The 19,380-nt window shown below is 39.2% G+C and overlaps 1 protein-coding gene and 1 long non-coding RNA gene across 11 annotated transcripts in view; one reads left to right on the top strand and one right to left on the bottom strand.

The window, feature by feature from the left end:
* Nucleotides 1–19,380, top strand: part of RBMS1 (RNA binding motif single stranded interacting protein 1) — a 241,679-nt gene that overhangs the window by 190,261 nt on the left and 32,038 nt on the right. For all 8 annotated transcript variants that reach the window (XM_039494102.1, XM_039494105.1, XM_039494104.1 and 5 more), the window contains 2 exons: nt 14,977–15,134; nt 19,157–19,236. In XM_039494102.1, the coding sequence (XP_039350036.1) occupies nt 14,977–15,134; nt 19,157–19,236 (238 nt within the window). The remainder of the gene's footprint in view (nt 1–14,976; nt 15,135–19,156; nt 19,237–19,380) is intronic.
* On the bottom strand, nt 1,038–18,421 carry LOC120374429. Of its 3 annotated transcripts, XR_005586090.1 has the most exons (5): nt 18,385–18,421; nt 18,223–18,290; nt 14,432–14,664; nt 1,833–1,987; nt 1,038–1,290 (listed from the first exon to the last, which is right to left on the bottom strand). It is a non-coding gene; the product is annotated as an uncharacterized LOC120374429 (long non-coding RNA). The 3 variants fall into 3 exon arrangements; XR_005586089.1 differs by lacking the exon at nt 18,385–18,421 and having other exon boundaries at nt 18,223–18,354; XR_005586091.1 differs by lacking the exon at nt 18,385–18,421 and having other exon boundaries at nt 1,754–1,987; nt 18,223–18,354.

The raw sequence follows: 19,380 nt of genomic DNA on the forward strand, positions 1-19,380 counted from the left end.
AATCCAGAGTTTTCTACTTATTTTATATGGCATTTTAGTTTCTCCTTTGTTGAGCTCACCTAGGTTGCTAGTATAACAATATGACATATTTTATTTGGTTCAGGTTTCCTAGGTAATATGGTGAAAGGTGTATGGTTTGTTTTTAATAATTATTCTGTATGTTGAGGTTTTTATTAGATAATATTTGAAATTTTTCTTCCTCATCAAGAGCTTTTAATATATTCAGTAAGAATTTCACAGGATGGATTGAGAATGTTTATGTAGCTTAAACCAATAGCAGAGATGGGTGTTCCATGTGTTAATGTTTACATTTGATTTTTGTGAAGGAAGGAGCTACTGGTAATCCATTTAGAGATTTGCCCAATCCCACACAACTGCTGTTGGCTTTATACTGTCCCCATAGCAGCACCTTCCTAGGAACCAGGACTTCAAGTGTCATATTGTCATATTTTCCTCCCTTTTAAACCTTCCCTTACTTTCTGACTCCATAACAACTGGGGAATGCCTCTGCCTTACAGGACATAACATCAGATCTCCAGCTAAAACAATTCCAGCCATCCCAACATCCTCCAGGGGTGAGCAGGTACCAGGGCCCCAATAGAACACTGTTTCCCACCCAGATTGTCTAGTAGGGATGCCTGTGATAGCAATGCAAAGCACATTTTCCACCCCACCCATTCCCTGATTCTCCCTCTATCCTTGAGAGCATCATCTCTCTGTTCTGCCAAGTTCTGCTGGCTCAGAAAGCAAAAGACCAAATATCTCCCACATGACAATGTAATGAGCTAATATTAGGCCATTGTCTCGTCCCAGAATGATCTGTGTGCAAACGTCGGCCAGTAATCTTTATATTCTTTTCCTAACAATTAAGAAGACAGAGCCGTGAAGCACTCACCACATGCTGGCATCCCAGCCAGAAGTGTTACACAACCATTTTGTAATGCACTAACTCACTTTTAGTTGACATTTTATTTTTTAAATGTATTTGGGAGATATGCTTTGTCACCATTACATAAAATCTGACTTGCACATCGTTGTCCCTGATTGTATCTAAAAAAGACCTTATGTGCCACCTGGAACCATCTCTGAAAGAGAAGTTAAAGGTTAACCATTTTTTATCGCTGTTTAATGTTGTAGGGCAGACATCCTCTTAGGTCACTGCCAAAGAACATGGTTTTGAGTGAACAGCTATGGCAAATGGCTAACTCATATGACTTTTGAGAATGTACTGGGTTTTTGTACTGGTCTTCACCATGTCAGCCTGCTGGAGAATTAAGTCAGTTTACATTCCTGCAGAGAAAGGGAAGTAAATAATTGTGGGTTACCATGGTAACTAGTGCACTAAATCTGATTAGTTAGGGTAGTAAAAATATGGTGAGGAGTATTACACTGTTTTATTTTGCAAGTGGACTCTGCTATATAATGACTCCTGAATGTCTAAAACAGGTTAAATGCAAACGGGCAAGTTCTAGCAAACTTTTCTTACAGCCATTTATGGACACTGAATACTTTGCATAAAAATATTTTATCTACTCATTTTGCAGGCATTTCTATAGACAGTACAATAAAAACCCATATTAGAATGATGATGGATTAGTTTAAGAAAATTAAGCAGTTTTCCTTAACTTTCCCACTTGCAAACTCTAATTAGCTGTATAGAAAACACAGGGAACTTGTAGGGAATATTACTTTACAAGAAAGTTGATTAAAATTGTTTATACGGTAGATTAAAGGAGGACCAAACTTTTCCCACCTGAGGACCGAATGACCATCATTTCAGGAGCCCAAGGGCTAAAACATTATTTGCATAAAATGGAACAGTTAGCAATTACTTGTCTTCAGTTCAGAGCTGCAGCCAACAGAAATTACACATCTCAGCCTGTGGTGCTGCATCTTGTTCCCATGCTGGGACCTCTTGGTAAGCTGTAGGTCTGTGTTGAAGATGAGGATCACAATGGGCCATGTTACAGAATTGCTGTGTGTTCCCCTGCAGTAGATTTAAGGAGAAAGCAAGAGTGCCAAGGAAGACAAGAAGCATATGATTAAATAGATGGTTGCAAACTTGACTGTAGTGTTGTACTGTAGCTAATCATTGTTCTTGTTCTAATCATTTATACTATAGCTGTGCTTTGTGAAAACAAATAAAGATATTTAGGTAGCTAATTAAATATACCGTTTGTTTGGAATGCTAGATAGCAAGTGAAAATTAAGCTAATACTGTTTCAAGTCTCTTACTTACAGTCATTGGACAAACTGTCTTAAAGCTGGAGCTACAACTGATATTTAAATTAGATATGGGCCAGTTGTAAAGTTGAAGAGTTTCTGTAAAAAGGCAGACAAGCATTTAATCCCTGCTGTATCAGCCAGAGGATCTTCCATGCTGCGAGCACTGCCGAGTCACATGTTTCTGAATAGCTATCTGTTAGCTGTGACCCTATCCAGAGCAAGAGAAAACAGATGTCTTATCATTTTGCCAAGTTTCTTTCTTGTGTTTTAGGATCTGTTCCACATGCACAGGGAGGTTTTTGTTAATTTCTTTCAGATGATGGCTGAGCATTTTACACCATGTAGGACCCCTCATCACCACTTTTCTACTTAAATTAACATTAGTGGCTGTTTGCTCCTGTCCCTTTTACAACAAACGTTGAACCTAGCTTTCAGCTTATTAAGGTAGGCATTTAACCCTTCAGTGCCTTGAGGAATATGGCGTGCATTAATCTAAAGGAGCACTCTTTGTATGTTTGTCTCGTCACGTCCAATCAGATATGTCTTTGGGACAAACTTGGAAGTGTATGGTGAGAAAAGAATAAGGGAAACTTTCTGATTCCTGTTGCTAAAAGTAAACCTTCCTATTTTTTTTTCAGTAGAGCAATCATTTATTATGCTCCCCATGCCCCCAACTTTAGGCCATTTCCTGAAGGGGGCTGAGTGCCCTCAGAGAGCGCCCACTGAAGTTGATGGGAGTTGAGGGTGCTGGGCATGTGATTGCATTGTGCCAGTTAACAGGTAAAACGCTCTATATAAATTACTAGGGCTGTCAAGCAATTAAAAATAATCACAATTAATTGCACTGTTAAACAATAATAGAACACCATTTATTTAAATATTTTTGGATGTTTTCTATATTTTCAAATATATTGATTTCATTTACAACACAGAATACAAAGTGTACAGTGCTCACTTTATATTTTTTTATTACAAGTACTTGCACTGTAAAAAAAAACAGTATTTTTCAATTCACCTAATACACATACTCTAGTGCATTCTCTTCATCATGAAAGTTGAACTTACGAATGTAGAATTACGTATAAAAATAACTGCATTCAAAAATAAAACAATCTAAAATTTTAGAGCCTGCAAGTCTGCTCAGTCCTACTTCTTGGTCAGCCAATCACTCAGACCAACAAGTTTGTTTACATTTGCAGGCGATAATACTGCCCGCTTCTTGTTTACAGTGTCACCTGACAGTGAGAACAGGCATTCTCATGATACTGTTGTAGCTAGCATCACAGTATTTACGTGCCAGATGCACTGAAGATTCACATGTCCCTTCATGCTTCAACAGCCACTCCAGGGGCCATGCATCCAGGCTGATGGCGGGTTCTGCTCAAAAAGAATCCAAACCAGTGCGGACAGACGCATGTTAATTTTCATTATCTGAGTTGGATGCCACCAGCAGAAGGTTGATTTTCTATTTTGGTGGTTTGGGTTCTGTAGTTTCCACATTGGAGTGTTGCTCTTTTAAGACTTCTGAAAGCATGCTCCACACCTCGTCCCTCTCAGATTTTGAAAGGCACTTCAGATTCTTAAACCTTGGGTCGAGTGCTGTAACTGTCTTTAGAAATCTCACATTGGTACCTTCTTTGTGTTTTGTGAAATCTGCAGTGAAAGTGTTCTTAAAATGAATAACATGTGCTGGGTCATCATCCAAGACTGCTATAACATGAAATATATAGCAGAATGCAGGTAAACCAGAGCAGGGGACATACAGGTCTCCCCCAAGGAGTTCATTCACAAATTTAATTAACACATTATTTTTGTAACTAGTGTCATCAGCATGGAAGCATGTCCTCTGGAATGATGGCCAAAGCATGAAGGGGCATACGAATGTTCAGCATATCTGGCATGTAAATACCTTGCAGTGCTGTCTACGAAAGTGCCATGCAAATACCTGTTCTCATTTTCTGGTGACATTGTAAATAAGAAGAGGGCAGCATTATCTCCTGTAAATGTAAACAAACTTGTTTGTCTTGGTGATTGGCAAAACAAGAAGTAGGTCTGAGTGGACTGGTAGGCTCTGAAGTTTTACATTGTTTTGCTTTTAAGTGCAGTTATGCAACAAAAAATATATACATTTGAAAGTTCCACTTTCACAACAGAGATTGCACTAATGTACTTCTGTGAAATACTATTTATCATTTTTACAGTGCAAATATTTGTAAACAAAAATAATATACACTTTGATTTCCATTATAACACAGAATACAATATGAAAATGTAGAAAAACATCCAAAATATTTAATAAATTTCAATTGGTATTCTATTGTTTAACAGTGCAATTAAAACTGATTAAATCATGATTAATTTTTTTGAGTTAATCACATGCGTTAACTGCGATTAATCAACAGCCCTATAAATTACTGAATCAAAATTTATGAAATCTGGATGGCTCAGTGGCTTAGAATTTAATGCTGTGTGTACTATCAGATAAGAAACACGTGTGAATGTCATGATTGATTTTCTTTGGTGCTTGATCCAAAGCCCAATGAAGTCAGTGAGAGTCATTCCATTGATTTTAGTGAACTTTCGGATCAGGTCCTTAGAGCTATGCAAACCCTGCTTGGTTCATCAGGTGTTCATGAAAGATTTAGATTTGAATAAACTCAGGTTTTTCACAGTCAAATCTCATTGCTAATACATAGGCAAACTGTGAGTCTGTGGGTTTGTGCTTGCTTGCATGTGTTTGCCACAGTTTACTGATTTGCCAGACATGGAAGTGAGGATAGACCTCAACTGTGATGAAACAACATAACTATGAACTCAAACAAACCAATTTGCCCTTGTAAAATTGGTCTGTAATTTTGATGTGAAACCAAGTACAATGAGACAGTTCTCAGTAAGGTGGGGAATTACAGAAGTTAATAATGTACCAGGCCATTGCCTGCCAGAGTCAGAGGGGCAAGTTAACTAGTTTGTTTGTTTTTTCTCTTGACTTCCTGAATTTTAAACTGTTTAACCAAGTTTGGTGCCAAAATATTACATAAAAGCAAACATCTGGTTTGTATGGTACTGTTTTGTGTAGAACAAAGAAGCACTGGAAGCCCTGGTTATGGTTGTAGTTTGGAAGTGGGCATGGAAATCCAGTGTCCTAGGGAGAAGGATATAATTTGCTTTACATAAACATTCAAAACTTATCCTGATGGATTTTTTTAAAAGGTTTACTAGGCTTGTGAGGGTGACAGAAGCTGGATGATCACATCTGGGTTTCTGGTGCACATTTTGTAGTATAATTTTTCCACCATCAAGTTATTCTGAAATCCCAGATAGGATTCCTTTTATTGTTTTTTGTTTAGTTTATTTGTTTTTTGCATAAAACATTTTAGTCTAAGATGCAGGAAATTTTACGTAGTATTCCCAGCTTTTCACAAGGAGATCCCCAGCCCTCCCTTTCTGTCCTGTGTCAGCGCGTTCTGTCTCACACTCTTATTTTATTTTATTTTTTGCCGTCCCTACCATCCTTGTTTCCAGCTTAGCAACTTTAGTGACTTTTTGGTTTCCCTAGCAAGAAAATAAGTGTCAAAGTGACCAGTGACAAAATCTAGTGATTTTCACTGGCAAATACAGAGACATTCAGAGAAAGGAGTCACCAATATGTAGTTACAAAATCATTCACAAGCAGCTCAATAATGTTAATAAAATCCATTCCATGCTCTTCGTACTACATTGTTGTACACCAAGTCAATGTCATTATGTCTCAATTGAGCATGTCCTCGAAAGGAATCACATTCTAGGGCTGATTTCAGGCAGCAGTAGTAGTGTTAGTCTGTAAAAAAAAAAAAAAACTTGTGGCACCTTAAAGACTAACAAATTTATTTATGCATGATGAGCTGTGAGCTAAAGCTCACTTCTTTGGATGCATAGAATGGAACACACACACACATATTATACATATAGAGAACATGAAGAATGAAAAGTATGCATACCACCAGGCAGCAGAGTCTAAAAAAAAAATGAGAGATCGAGCAGGAGAGAGGAAAAAAAACTTTTGAAGTGATAATAAGATGGGCCCATAGAGTGAGGAGAACTTAGAACTTAGGATATAGAAAAGAATCAAAAAAAATTTGTAAAAAATGTAATGAAAGCTCATGCTACAATAAATTTGTTAGTCTTTAAGGTGCCACAAGTACTCCTGTTTTTTTTCTAGGGCTGAGATCACTATAATCTGCAGGCGAGGAAAAAAAGTTTGTGGAGGCTAATTAAATACTTTGCTAAAGCCAGGTGCACTTTGGAGAGAGCAGCACATTAGCCAGGGCTTGTTTTTACCCAAATGTGTTCTTTCTCACTGCTCCATAGTAGGTAGCACCCCCTGTGATGCAGGGAAAGATGGCTAATGAAGCGGGCTGGGCAGAGGAGGCAGGTTAGCCAGCGAGGAGAGCCACACGGATGGAAGGTGGAGTAGAATGAGACAGGACCATGTGCCACAGTGGGGTAGGGGGCACCGTGCCTCCCAGAATGAAACTCTTACTCCAGGATCAAAGGTGGAGTGAGCTTGATTTCAGTTCCCCTTTGCTCCTTCCCCTGGATTGGCCTGGGGTTAGCTGCCCAACTGTTTTCAGAAATGAAACCCTGGAAACGGGGGGAAGGGGTCCGGCTAGCAGACTTTTTTGTTTTTAAATCTACTTTCTTAGCGCCCTGCAATGTCGCACTCAGGTCAGGCGAATGCCCTCTTCCCCCTGGGTTTGGGCTCTCCCTTTCACTAACCTGTCGGCTTACATCCAGACTGGCAAGAAAGGCGAGGCTCAGCCTGGGCTGCAGTGTACAGACCACCCTTCCCAATGAGCAGAGGGTGGCAGTTTCCTTCCCAATGAGGAGAGGGTGCCTCCTGATGTTGACAGTGTACTGTTTGAGTTGCTGCTGGTGTGCAGCAGAATGGAATTTTGGATTTTATCAACACTGTTGAGCTGCTTGTGAATGATTTTGTGACTGTACTCGCCTGTGCGTGTGTGTGTGTGTGTGTGTGTATATATATATATATATATTTCTCTGTTGAATTCTCTGGAAATTTTGTTTGGTGACATTTTTTACTCCTTTTGAGTCCTTAAACAACTACATCTAGCAACTTTTAAGGGCTTGTCTGATGACTTCCTGCTATGTGGAGCAGGCAAAACTGCTACCACTTCCATGCTTTTATTTGCCTAGTTGTGGGGAGAGGAGAGAGCACCTCAGAGTCCTGTCTTCTTGCTGTGACATCCACTCTGGCACTGTGGTTGGGATGTCCTGTTGGAGTATCAGGAATGGAGTTAACTGAGCTTTGAAGGAAGCCCTTCTAGGTGATGCAGGTGGCTGTAATTCTCTCTTTTACACTTACACACACACACCCCAAGAAGATAGAATTTTTATTTACATCATCTCCAATTGCCCACTTAGGCCTTCAGAGCTCCGAGAACCCCAATCTAATGTGCTCATCTGGAATACAGGTTATAACACAGGAAGAAGATGGAGCAAATTTGGGGGGGCTGGGAAACCTAATATTAACAGTATGCGTTTGTTTGTATGTGCAAAAAATAGAAGAAAAATAAACAGACTCATTATATATTTGGAGTTTTCCATAGATATCTGGGTTCTTGTCTTGGAGCACGGACCTTTTCCTTAATGCAGCCCTCCCAATGAGCTAAATTTTCCACTGAAGTAAGGGAGTACAATTCCATTGCAATTAAAGATGCAGTGCACTCAGTAAGGTCAGTGCATAGTCTTTATAGATATGTCCTATATAATTAAATAGAAAATAATAACCTTTTCATTGTTTTTCATACCATCCTATAGAATTTAATAGGAAGTGTATTTTACTGCTCTTCAGGGTGATTCAGAAAAGTTTCAATTAAATCCCACAGGTTTTAAGACCATAAGGATGGTCCAGTGCATTTCAGTGTCAGGCATCAAATCTTTACGCTGTTTACTATAAGTGTCATGTTGCTGTAATGTTCTACATATTATAAATAAAAAGACTTTGCTTTGTTTTACATCGTACACTCCCTCATATGTAAAGCGAGATGATTTGATGCTGATAATATGTAGCTTGACTTACAAACTTGGCCATAATTCACCTCCAGGCATCTTAAGAAAATTTTGCTTATTTTTAAAACTACCCATTTTTGGATGCAAAACAAGCAATTTGAGTACAGAAATTTTTAAAGCAAAGGAGCTCTTACATTTCCTTCAAGAAATGTCGCCTGTTTTAGAGGGAATAGTTTCTAAAAATATCTTTGCATTTCAAGCTTGAAAGGGATTTACATTTAGAGCTGGTGATATTCTTGCTAACCCTGAAAATGTATTCAATAATCTAGACTCTTCCTCTGACAAACTATTGATATGCTTTTGTAGAACACTTGTGCTCTTCTAGAATGAAATTCACTTTGGAGAGAAAGATGGGCAGAAGGGTTAAGGCTCTGTGTTGAAGCTGTGTGGGGAGAGCCAGCTATGGCATAGTGAACGTGGAGAGGGCTTATTTCCCCCTACTTGCCAAGGATGATTGTTATCTACCAGCCTTAACACACCTTACATGCAGCACGAAGGAGCAGTAGCAGCAACTCCAACCCCAGGATTGGAGTAGCAGCTCCAGACAGGGGGACCCTCCCATTCACCTATATAAAGCCTAATTATTCTGATTTTTATGCGAGTAAAGTGAATATCCCCCTTTATTCCTTGTTTCTGAATACAGCATGTATTTTTGCATACAAATATATAACTTGTAATATTTATTTTTCAGTCTTCCCAAATGTTGGCAAGCTTTTGTGATGAGACAGTCTCAGATTTTAATGCAAGCCTGTTTATTATATAGTAGTAATGTTAGTAAAACACTCTAAGGAGCTAATTTCAGACTTGTACGGTATACATTTTAAAGTGATAAGTTTTAGGACACTTGAGTGCAAACATATTTTACTTCCAGTACTAAAATGAGAAAAATCCAAGTGAAGTATTCTTGCAAAGAACAGCCTGAGTTTCAGAAAATTAAAATATGACTGGGAATAAAATGTTGTGTTGCCTAAGGCAGAAACTTCAATTAAATCCTTTACTAATAGCGTTCATTAAAGAAGAAACTGAAAACCCACAGCTCACGCAGCTCAATGTATAAAAATATAATTGTCTAATAGAATCTCAATAAGCTAATTCTAAAATCATTAAAGCTATCCTCATCTCAAATTTGTAGCAGAAACCTGAACTTTATGTCAAAAATATTGCTATCGTAATGTAGGCTTTTTCCCTCGTGGTTTGAACAGTGCACAGTAATGAATATTAATGTGAGCTGTAGACTCTCAGTGGATCCATTTTCTTGTCTTCTTTTTCTGCTGACTCGTCTAATGCAAAGGAGAAATGAGATGATCTAAGATAACTGAAGCCACAGGCCCTCACTGTATACTATATGGAGTCAGTATTATTTTCAGTAAGTGCCTGAAGCCATCAGATTGCTGCATGACCTGCTCGTACTAGGTAAATTATTTTTTCAATACAAAATAATAATAATAATAATAAACCCATCATATTTGTCACTCACTGACCATTTGAAATGCAGTGAAGGAGACATCATTAAGACAACATAAATTTTGCCTTGAACCCAGAAAATTATCAGTTGTGATGTGGCGATATGATTTGATTGAGAATTAAAATCATATTGACAAGAGTGAACAGACAAGGGAAGAGTCTCTGGGATGGGAATACATTTCTCTTTGGAGGATTCTTTGAACTTGAGAGTTATTCAACCCCATTAGAGGAGATTTGAAAACAAAGCACTCACTTTTTTGGAAAGTAAGAGTCAAGGTGAATAAATGAACAATGAAGATCTTTTATATATGTGTGTGTGTGTGTGTGTATATATATATATTCCTTGTTTCTGAATATAGCATGTTTTCTTTGGCAAACAAATATATAACTTGTAATATTCATTTTTCAATCTTTTATATATATATATAAAAATCACACGTGTATAATATATGTAGATGCACACACTTTACATATTTAAGAGGTTTTTAGAGCACCACAGATCCTGACCAAATGTTTTCCTTGGAAGCACCCCACCCCTTCCCACCCCACTGAGAACTGCTATCTGTGACCTTGATGCATGACAGATGTTTTGTCATCAAAGACAAGGTTGGTGAGGTAATATCTTTTAATATCTGTTGGTGTTAATGAGCTCCTGGAAGGCACTCGGATATTACGATGATACAGATGATAAAAGAACCTGTATCAATCTTATCTACACAGGAAAATTTCTTACAAGTTACACTGGTATACTTATACTGGTATAGTTGTACTTTGTTTGCACACTCTTATTCCGGTATGAGTGTTTGGGGTCCCATCCCCCCTGTTTGGCTTAAACTCCTTTCCCAGTGAGATAAGCTAACCCAAAAAATGCCCTCTTACCAAAAGGCATTTGCCCATGTAGACAAGGGAATAGAATAGTTCTAGCACCGGGGTTCACTAAGGTGGACCCTTGTATCCACTTAGAGTCCCATTGACTTAATTAGAACTTCACATGAGCATAAGGGTCTGCCCTTGTACATCTTTTCACAGGTAAAGGATTAATATTATCTTGATACATGGCCAGCATTAGTAGCATCAGAGGGCAGCAGAGGCACAACATAGCTTGAGACCCCAAGAAAACATTCTTACTAGCCTTTTCTAAACACCAAATACTCTCAGCTGAGACTGGTAGAACCTCTTCTGCTCCATCTCAAATATTCCCCACCCAACTTTCACCTAGGGCTAGACTGGAAGATGAAAGCCACCTGCTCAGAAGAATATCATCTGGCTCATAAAATTCTGCCTCAGTTGTTGTTTTCCCAGAATGGTTTGTGTACAGAGTATGTGTATAAAAACAAATGGTACTGTATGTTGATGCAAACTTTCATTGGGTCTGTCTTGTATGCTACATAATTTTGTGTAAACACACATTTTTAATATAATGCAACAATTTAATCTTAAAGATATCTTTAAAGCAAAGCTCATGATCCCAATATTTGTGGCTTTCTTTGGAGCCCCCTCTCAAGCCATGTTGCCTAGACGCTCTGTTAGAAGTGACTTTTCTGAATTCTGCAGCTGTGGAGAGGATGGTTACTTGTGTAGGGGAACATCAAAGTGCGTAGAAAGATGCATGGGGCATGGCTGATATGTACTGTGTGAAGCGAAGATCAGGGGTTCAGATATGTTCTGTTTACAGGCAGAGCTGGGAGCACCCTTATTATAATGGAAGTGTAGGGCAAGGTTAATAAGACTTTTTTTTTTCAATTGCTTATAACTTTGCCAAACTTGAACCATTTGGAGTGAAATTTTCAATTCCAAGTATATGCCTCAGGCTGAATATTGTTGGAAAATTTCTTCCAAATGGCTCTATCATTTCTGAGAACAAGGCTAGGAAAAAAATACATTATGTGGCCTATTTAAAACATTCTGTCAACCTTTTACTTGAAAAGTTTTAGCACCCCTATACTTTGGAGCAGGGATTTGGCAGCCATTTTGTCAAGAATGTGCCATTTATTGTCCCCATGAATCTCTGCACAAATTTGGCCAAGTTGTAAGTCATTGGAAAATCACGGTTCAGTTCACATATGCTCAGAAAAAGGTTCTTAAATTCTAGTAGCTAAATTCCCCAAAAATTCAGTCTGCACTGAGTATGCAGCTGTTCAAGGCTACAGTGGATCTATAATGCTAAGTACTCTGAAAAATGAGGTTCTAGGAGTCTCAAATTGGGAACCCAAAATTACCACATATTTTGACCTTAATTTCTTATTTGAAAAATGAGGATAATACCCCTTCATCTCATAGAAGTGTTTTGAAAATAAATGCATTAATATTTGAGTAAATTATACAGAGGGGATGAGTGTCATCGACAGACTCATGAGGAAATTAATAATTCCAACATCAGAGTGGGGTTTGAAGAGTGGGCAGTAACTAAGACGTAGGGCCCCACATTGAACAAGGTGGATAAAACAAAATATTGAATAACTCTTTGAGTGAGCACCATCCATTCTGCTCACTCAGTGAGGCAGGGAAAATCGTACGGTTTCATGTAAAGAAAGGCTGTATTTTGATTTAAAGGCACAAAGAGGTTGAAATAAGGTTGCCCAGTAAGCCTTAATTCTGGCATTTCCTAACTTTTCGGTGCTTGACTTTGTGACCTTATTAATGTTCTTTTAACACAGAGGAGGGCTTGTGTGTAATTCTGTATAGGTTCTTATATCATCCTCATCATCATAGTATCTGAGCACCTTCCAGTAGTACATTAAGTGAAGCAACTAACAGCTTGTCACATGGGATTCATTCTACACTACACTAGCACTGATTCAATGGTATAGGAATACTGGTATACTATATTGGCAAAGAGTTCCTAGTGTGGACACAGCTACATTGGCAAAGTTGTGCTTTCTACTGGTATAATAAAACCATCCCCACACAAGCATAATGAGTAATACTAGTAAAAGCGCAGTTTTGCCGATATAGCTTGTCTACACTAGGGACTTCTGGTGCGATCCCTGACCGATACAACTGTGCTGCCTCTTCACACCCTGGACTGACATAGCTTTGCTGGCACCAGTCTGTAGTGTAGACCTAGACCAGACCTTGTAGCCGGGGGAGAACTCTGTGTATTTTGCAGGGGGTTCTTTTGGTAGGGTTTTGGGTTTCTTTTCTGGTTTTGTTTTTTATTTTTTAAATCTACATGCTGCTGTGAGTTTATATTGGGGAAGGAAGGGTTAAGAAATGTGCTTTGCACATGGAGCAGAAGATGGTGAGGTTTGTAATGGTCCTTAGTTCCTTTGTGAATTGTTCCTGACTCCTAGACCAGCCCCGAGAAGGTTCTGTTTCCTGCAGAGATGAGCTTTACCCTATGGTAGAAAGCTCCCTAAGGGTTGTTAGATTCATGCTCACGTATGCTTCATTGCTGTATTTCAGATGGGCGATGACAAAGGCATGCTTTGCAGAAGCATTATCCTGTAGTTAGATTGTGAGGGATCATGGGCCAGGATTTAAGTGGGTTTTTAAGAACAAAAAAATCAAAGTAATCACAAGTTTATAGAGAAGGATTTGGTCAGTAATAAAGCTTAGAGCAATGGCTGACGGTGGGGCAAGGATTTTTTTCTCCCTCTTGTGTCCTTTCTCAGAGAGGAATGGGACAATTTAAAATTCTGTATAAAATTAAGTATAATGGAGGGAAAACCTGTTAGACTACCAAATGTGCACAATCAACTTGAGTAACTGTGTGACCTCGTCACTCTGTCCTTCGTCCTCCCTTTCTCCCCATTCGTTTTTTGTTCTGACTTGTTCTTTTATATTATATTTAGACTGCAAGCTCTTTGGGGCAGAGACTGTGTTCCTCTTCTTTGTGAAGCACATTTTGGGGTATTGTACGATAATAATTAGTAATATTAAAAAGCCTCTTTAGCAGCTTCCATCACAAGCTCTCTCACACAATAGCAGTCACACTCCACTCATCCCTCCCTATGTCTTCTGTAAAAGCCTAAGAATATAGATGTACCTTGCAATATGTCCTAAAGCTCATCCAGCCCAGGTTCTGGTGAATCCAGGGAGGAAGCAGTATTTAATTTACTATATTTAGTATTACAGGTAATATAAAACTGGACATACATTATTTGAATAAATTCATAGATTTGTATAGCTCACTCAAATAATTTTGTTTGTATAAATCTGGAGCTGGTCAGGAATTTTTGGACAAAAACTAATACTTTTTTGCTGGAATGTATTCATTTTGACAGAAAGGTTTATCAGGTCCAGGATGGAATTTCTGGAGAGGGAGACAGAGACAGACCGAACAGCTAATAGCCTGGTGGTCAAGGTTCTTCATCTGGGATGTGGGAGACCCAAGTTCAAATCTCTGGTGTAAATCAGGTCTCCCAGATCCCAGGTGCATGTCTTAACAGCTGGGTTATTGATTGTTCTGCTCATGCTCCATCTTACTGCGTGCTTCGGTGTCTGTCTGTCATCCCAATGCACAATGAGAGAATTTTCACAGGTTAGGAAAACCATTTCCTGCCCAGCTTTATCTGCATCGGACAGCTGCCCATTTTTATTGTAACATTTTGCCAATATACTTAAAAAAATGCACTGTATCATTTCGTTTCCATCCCTTTTTTTCCCCCTTCCTTTCCTATTACACCTCTACCCCGACATAACCCTGCCCTCGGGAGCCAAAAAATCTTACCGCGTTATATCGAACTTGCTTTGATCCCCTGGAGCACTGCTTTACCGCGTTATATTCGAATTTGTGTTATATCCGGTCACGTTATATTGGGGTAGAGGTGTATTTGTCTTATCTCTTTTCCCTCTCCATTTTCGGGGTGCCATTCCTTCAGTCTAATTTTTCCTTTTCTCCCAGCTTCAATCCTGATTTTCCCTGAGTTGCTCCTCTCTAATATTTTCCTTCTTTCCAAAAACCTTAAAACAAAGATATGATATATATGTTAAGACTGGTCATTTGTTCATACTAATCTCCACTTTTTTTCTGAATGGTTAAAGTTAATAAAAAGTCACTCTAGACATGCTTTAAGCGGGTTTTTTCTTACTTGAATAATTATACTGAGACAGTTGTTTAAAGTGGGTGATGCAGGGAGAGAGAGGCTTGTTTATGGGACCTGAGAATCATAAACAGAGAAAAACAGATGTAATGATAGACATAGTTTATGCTTAAGATTTCTTTCAACACTTTTGGTTTTGAAAATTAAACGTCAGTTTTTAATTCTGTTTCAGCAACAAGAACAAGATCCAACTAACTTATATATTTCCAATTTGCCGCTGTCAATGGACGAGCAGGAGCTTGAGAATATGCTTAAGCCATTTGGGCAAGTTATCTCTACAAGGATACTTCGTGATTCCAGTGGCACAAGTCGTGGTGTTGGCTTTGCAAGGTACTGTAGTTTGCTTATTCACTTTTTTTCATTCTGTACTATGTAAACCATGTGTCCATCAATAGTGTTCATCATAAGAAATGTCTTTTTCTAGCTATTGTCACTCAGGGTTCACCCAGACAGGAGGAGGAAGAGGTAATTACAGAAAGCATACCATACTTTTAATTTGAATCTCTTTTTAATTAAGAGATGCAGCGGGACTTTGGTAATTTGTGCTTTGCTTAGCCAAATATGTCAGACTCTCAACTAAGATTTGGGGCTAATTTTGGCTTGCTCTGTGCACCAGTGCAGGGGTTCAAGTGGGAACAAGACTCCACTTTTCACTCCTTGCACAGCTATTGCTCCCACCTCCCCAACACCTGAGTAAGTGGGCAGGAAGTATGTGGAGCCTTCTCATCACCACCCCTAATGATAGCCAACATCTGTGGAAGAATTTGGGCTGAAATCCTCTCATCACAGACCCTCCTTTCCACAGCCCCCTAAGCCCTTCCATTAGGAAAACTTATAACAGTGCCTCAGGCTGATAGTCAGACCTCTATTTCTGCTAAATAGGGCCTCTTCAAGTGCAAAGGGAAATTCTCCTGGTTAAAAGCAACAAAGAGTCCTGTGGCACCTTAAAGACTAACAGATATACTGGACCATAAGCTTTTGTGGGTGAATACCCACTTCGTCAGACGCAGTGGGTATTCACCCACGAAAGCTTATGCTCCAATACATCTATTAGTCTTTAAGGTGCCACAGGACTCTTTGTTGCTTTTTACAGATCCAGACTAACACGGCTACCCCTCTGATACTTGTCTCCCTGTTAAGTACTGTATGAGCAGAACCCCACCCTGGCCTCTATAATAGTTTTTGAGGCTAGGTTTCCAGAAGGAGGAGTTGTGGGAGGGCTCCTGCACTACTGAAATACCTTTCTTTGCATCAATTTTTCTGAAGAAAGAGACCCATCACTCTGTATTGTGAGTGCTTGGCATATTCTGGCTCATGAGCCTGTTTCCATTTTGGAGAAAAATATATTTTTGATCCTCCATAATAAATCTGACACCAAAAGCATTTGACATCTAGATGGGAATGGTTCTTCCTGAGAGTCAATAAGATCAAACACTATTTCCATGGTCCACTCAGCTCTCAAATACCCTGCCCCTGAGGGTCTGCATTTCCTTTTGTTACTGGCTATTTGACTATAGCAGATTTCCATGCCAAGAGTTCTCATGTGGCCCTTTAGCATTTATTTTCTCTGTCTCTATGTCCAGCATTAAGCCTAGATCAACTCATGGTCACTCTTGAAAACAGTCAAGATCTCTTGTGTGTGCAAGCTGAATGACCAAATTTGAGAACTGGATTGGAGATTTCTGTTAACAGTGTCTGCAGTAAGGAGCACTCCTTGAATTAAGGAAGTAGATCCTAAAAGATGTATGATTAAGCATATAGATGTGCCACAAAAACACTGATGTAGAATTAGTCCTCTTGGATTTCGAAGACCAGATGACTGGATAAGCATTTCTGATATTTTGTCTATGTTGTGGTAGTTTTGTATTTGAAAAAGTAGGAGAATATAAAATTGTTGGCACTCTCATGGACTGTACAGAGAAGAATCTGAACATTGTATGCCACCTGACATATAGTCAGAAGTCTGTTGATTTGTTCAGTGAAATCCAAATATTTTAGAGAGTGGTTTCACTGTTTGCTTATGAGAAATTAACAAGACGATAGGGTCTCCCTGAAATGGTTCTCTTTGCAAGTTGCTTCTCATTCTGTTATGCAAGAGGGATTTGGGGCAAGATTTTACCCTAAACTCTTGTGGCATTAGATGCCAGAAGAGCATTAAAATTCAACCTGGAAAGTGCACAAGAGAGATGCAAATCCAAATCACCATTTGTGTTGTGGGTGTGTTGGAAAAAAGACCTTAGCTTCAAAATCTGTACTTTCTAAGTGGGTTCTCTACTATACTAAGACTGAAACAACTCCATGTGTTCATTTAGAAATATGGCTGGCTTTTACAATAACAGGAGAGGAAACCTATGTAGATGAGTTGTATAAGACCATATTTTGACATCTCTCCACATATACTCAAGTAGTGCAAGTTAGATGTCTGAACATTAATGGGTGAATGCCTTTTTGAGACTGAAGGTTTTTAAGGGACATACGAATGAATGTACAGTAAGCTTTCAGTTCTTGTGTCCATGATGTTTTAGGAGGTTAGTAGAAAGTAACCTCAGAATAGATTTTTGTCAAGTCTAGATTTGAATCTGAGACTAACACAGTGACTCAAATCCAGCAATCCAGAGCCTTCTCCAAGCTCTCTTGGTTCTCTGATTACATTTGTGAACAAACCCTTTTGTTCAGTCTGCCCATTTACTGATCCTGGTTCTTGGCTATGGAAGAATTTCCCAGGGTCTGAGTGGGAAGACTACCAGGAGTCCAAAAGCACCAATATTTACCTCTCATAAGTTACTGTAGATTGCTGATGAATGGAAGGTGACTTAGTCATATGGCCTAACTTGTGGATCTGAGTTTCACAAATGTAATGTGCAGATAACAATCACTTTAATGATTTTGTACATCTTACCTCAGCTTCATTTTACAAGCAGCTGTTAAACTTATGCTCTTGTTAAAATTGCTATCTCTTTGCTTTTCATCTCTGGGTGAACAGTTCCAATTCAGTCCAGATTGGTAATGACTAGAAGTCAGGACTGTCTGAAGGCAGTTCAGTGTGCTGTGTGAATGGAGTTTGCTTTCTTTCTCTGCCTAGTGGACATTGCAAAAACCACTGCCAACGGTGGTACTGCCCTTTGGTGTCTGTCTCAAAGAGGCTGTGGTTTGAAATTTGAATGAATGAATGTGAATTAACCCGTCTGTTCAGTACCATTGAATGGACTTTGCACTGCTACTGCCTATGCCATACTAGATGTGTTTGGCTAGAATCCCAAATCTGCCGATAATCACAAGCTGGGTTCAAACTCTGTCTCGGCTCATGAAGGTCTTCCTGGATCCACAAAATATGTCAATGTAATTTGCAGTTCTGGCCTTCTAAACTCACCCCACAGCATCTACTGTTAGATGCCTTGAGGTCTCTTGTTAGCCTTACCTTTTTGCTGTCCCAACACAGCCTATTCCCACTCCACCTGGTACAAGTTGCCCTTCCTGTAGGATTTTCTGAAGGAGCAATGGAGTAATTAGGTCAGAGCCACTGTGCTTTCCTCCCCCCCACCCCCCACCCCCAAAAACAGCAGGAATGGGGAAACACTACCGTGCCTGCTGTGTCTCCTGTACTAAGTAAAGTGATGGCCACACCCCTTGTGGCTTAGTTCTGTAGCTAGGGCAACTCTGGCTAGCAATTATGAGCTGTTCCATCTGTTATGTCATTGCCAGGGAAGCTGGTGGATTCCCTAACTGCCATTATAAGGTTTATTGGGCATCTCTGTTTTTGCATTGTCTATCATTTTGTGGGAGCGAGTGTTCCTGCTCCTTCTGCATCATTGAGATGCTAAGCTGCTTCCTGTTCCGCTTACTGCAGAACCTAATTGAATTTTGGGATAAGGCATTGGCCTTTGTAAAGTTGGAAGATGGTGAAAGAGAGACCGTCTTGAGGAGAATTCAGGGGTGAGGGTTTTCCTGTTACATGCCTCCTCTACCTTTAAGAAGGTGGGTGGGAGGGAGAAATTAAGGAGGGTTTCTTGAAGCATTGGGTTTAGGATCCAGATACCGAGAACCATGTAGTAATAGTCCCATTGCCAACCCTTGGAAATTGAGTATACATGGCCTAACTTGTATAAACCATATTATCTGAGCTCTGCAGGGCATGACCTAATACACAGAGAAATTAAATTTCCAGAGTGTCGAGTCTATCACTTTGCACAAAAAGTTAATTCTCTTTAATTTTACCCTTAATTTTACCCTGTCGCTCTCGCACACAAAAGTGAAAGGAGAGCAAGAAAACCTAGTAAATCTGTTTCTTTGTTTTTTTCAAACGCAGAAACTGGACAAAAGTTTAACTTCTGTTTTATCCTTTATTTACATAGGATGGAATCAACAGAAAAATGTGAAGCAGTGATTGCTCATTTTAATGGCAAATTCATTAAGACGCCACCGGGAGTTTCTGGTATGTTGATTATATTGCTATTCTGACAACATATATCAATCGATGACTGTCCTTACAGTTTAAGCGTATCCTGGGGATTGTTATACCTGGTTTCTCATTCATTAAAATGTAACACTACTTCCCTGGATAGTAGAATATTTGCTG

This window comes from Mauremys reevesii, linkage group 11 (genome assembly GCF_016161935.1).
Source record: "Mauremys reevesii isolate NIE-2019 linkage group 11, ASM1616193v1, whole genome shotgun sequence".
NCBI lineage: Eukaryota > Metazoa > Chordata > Testudines > Geoemydidae > Mauremys > Mauremys reevesii.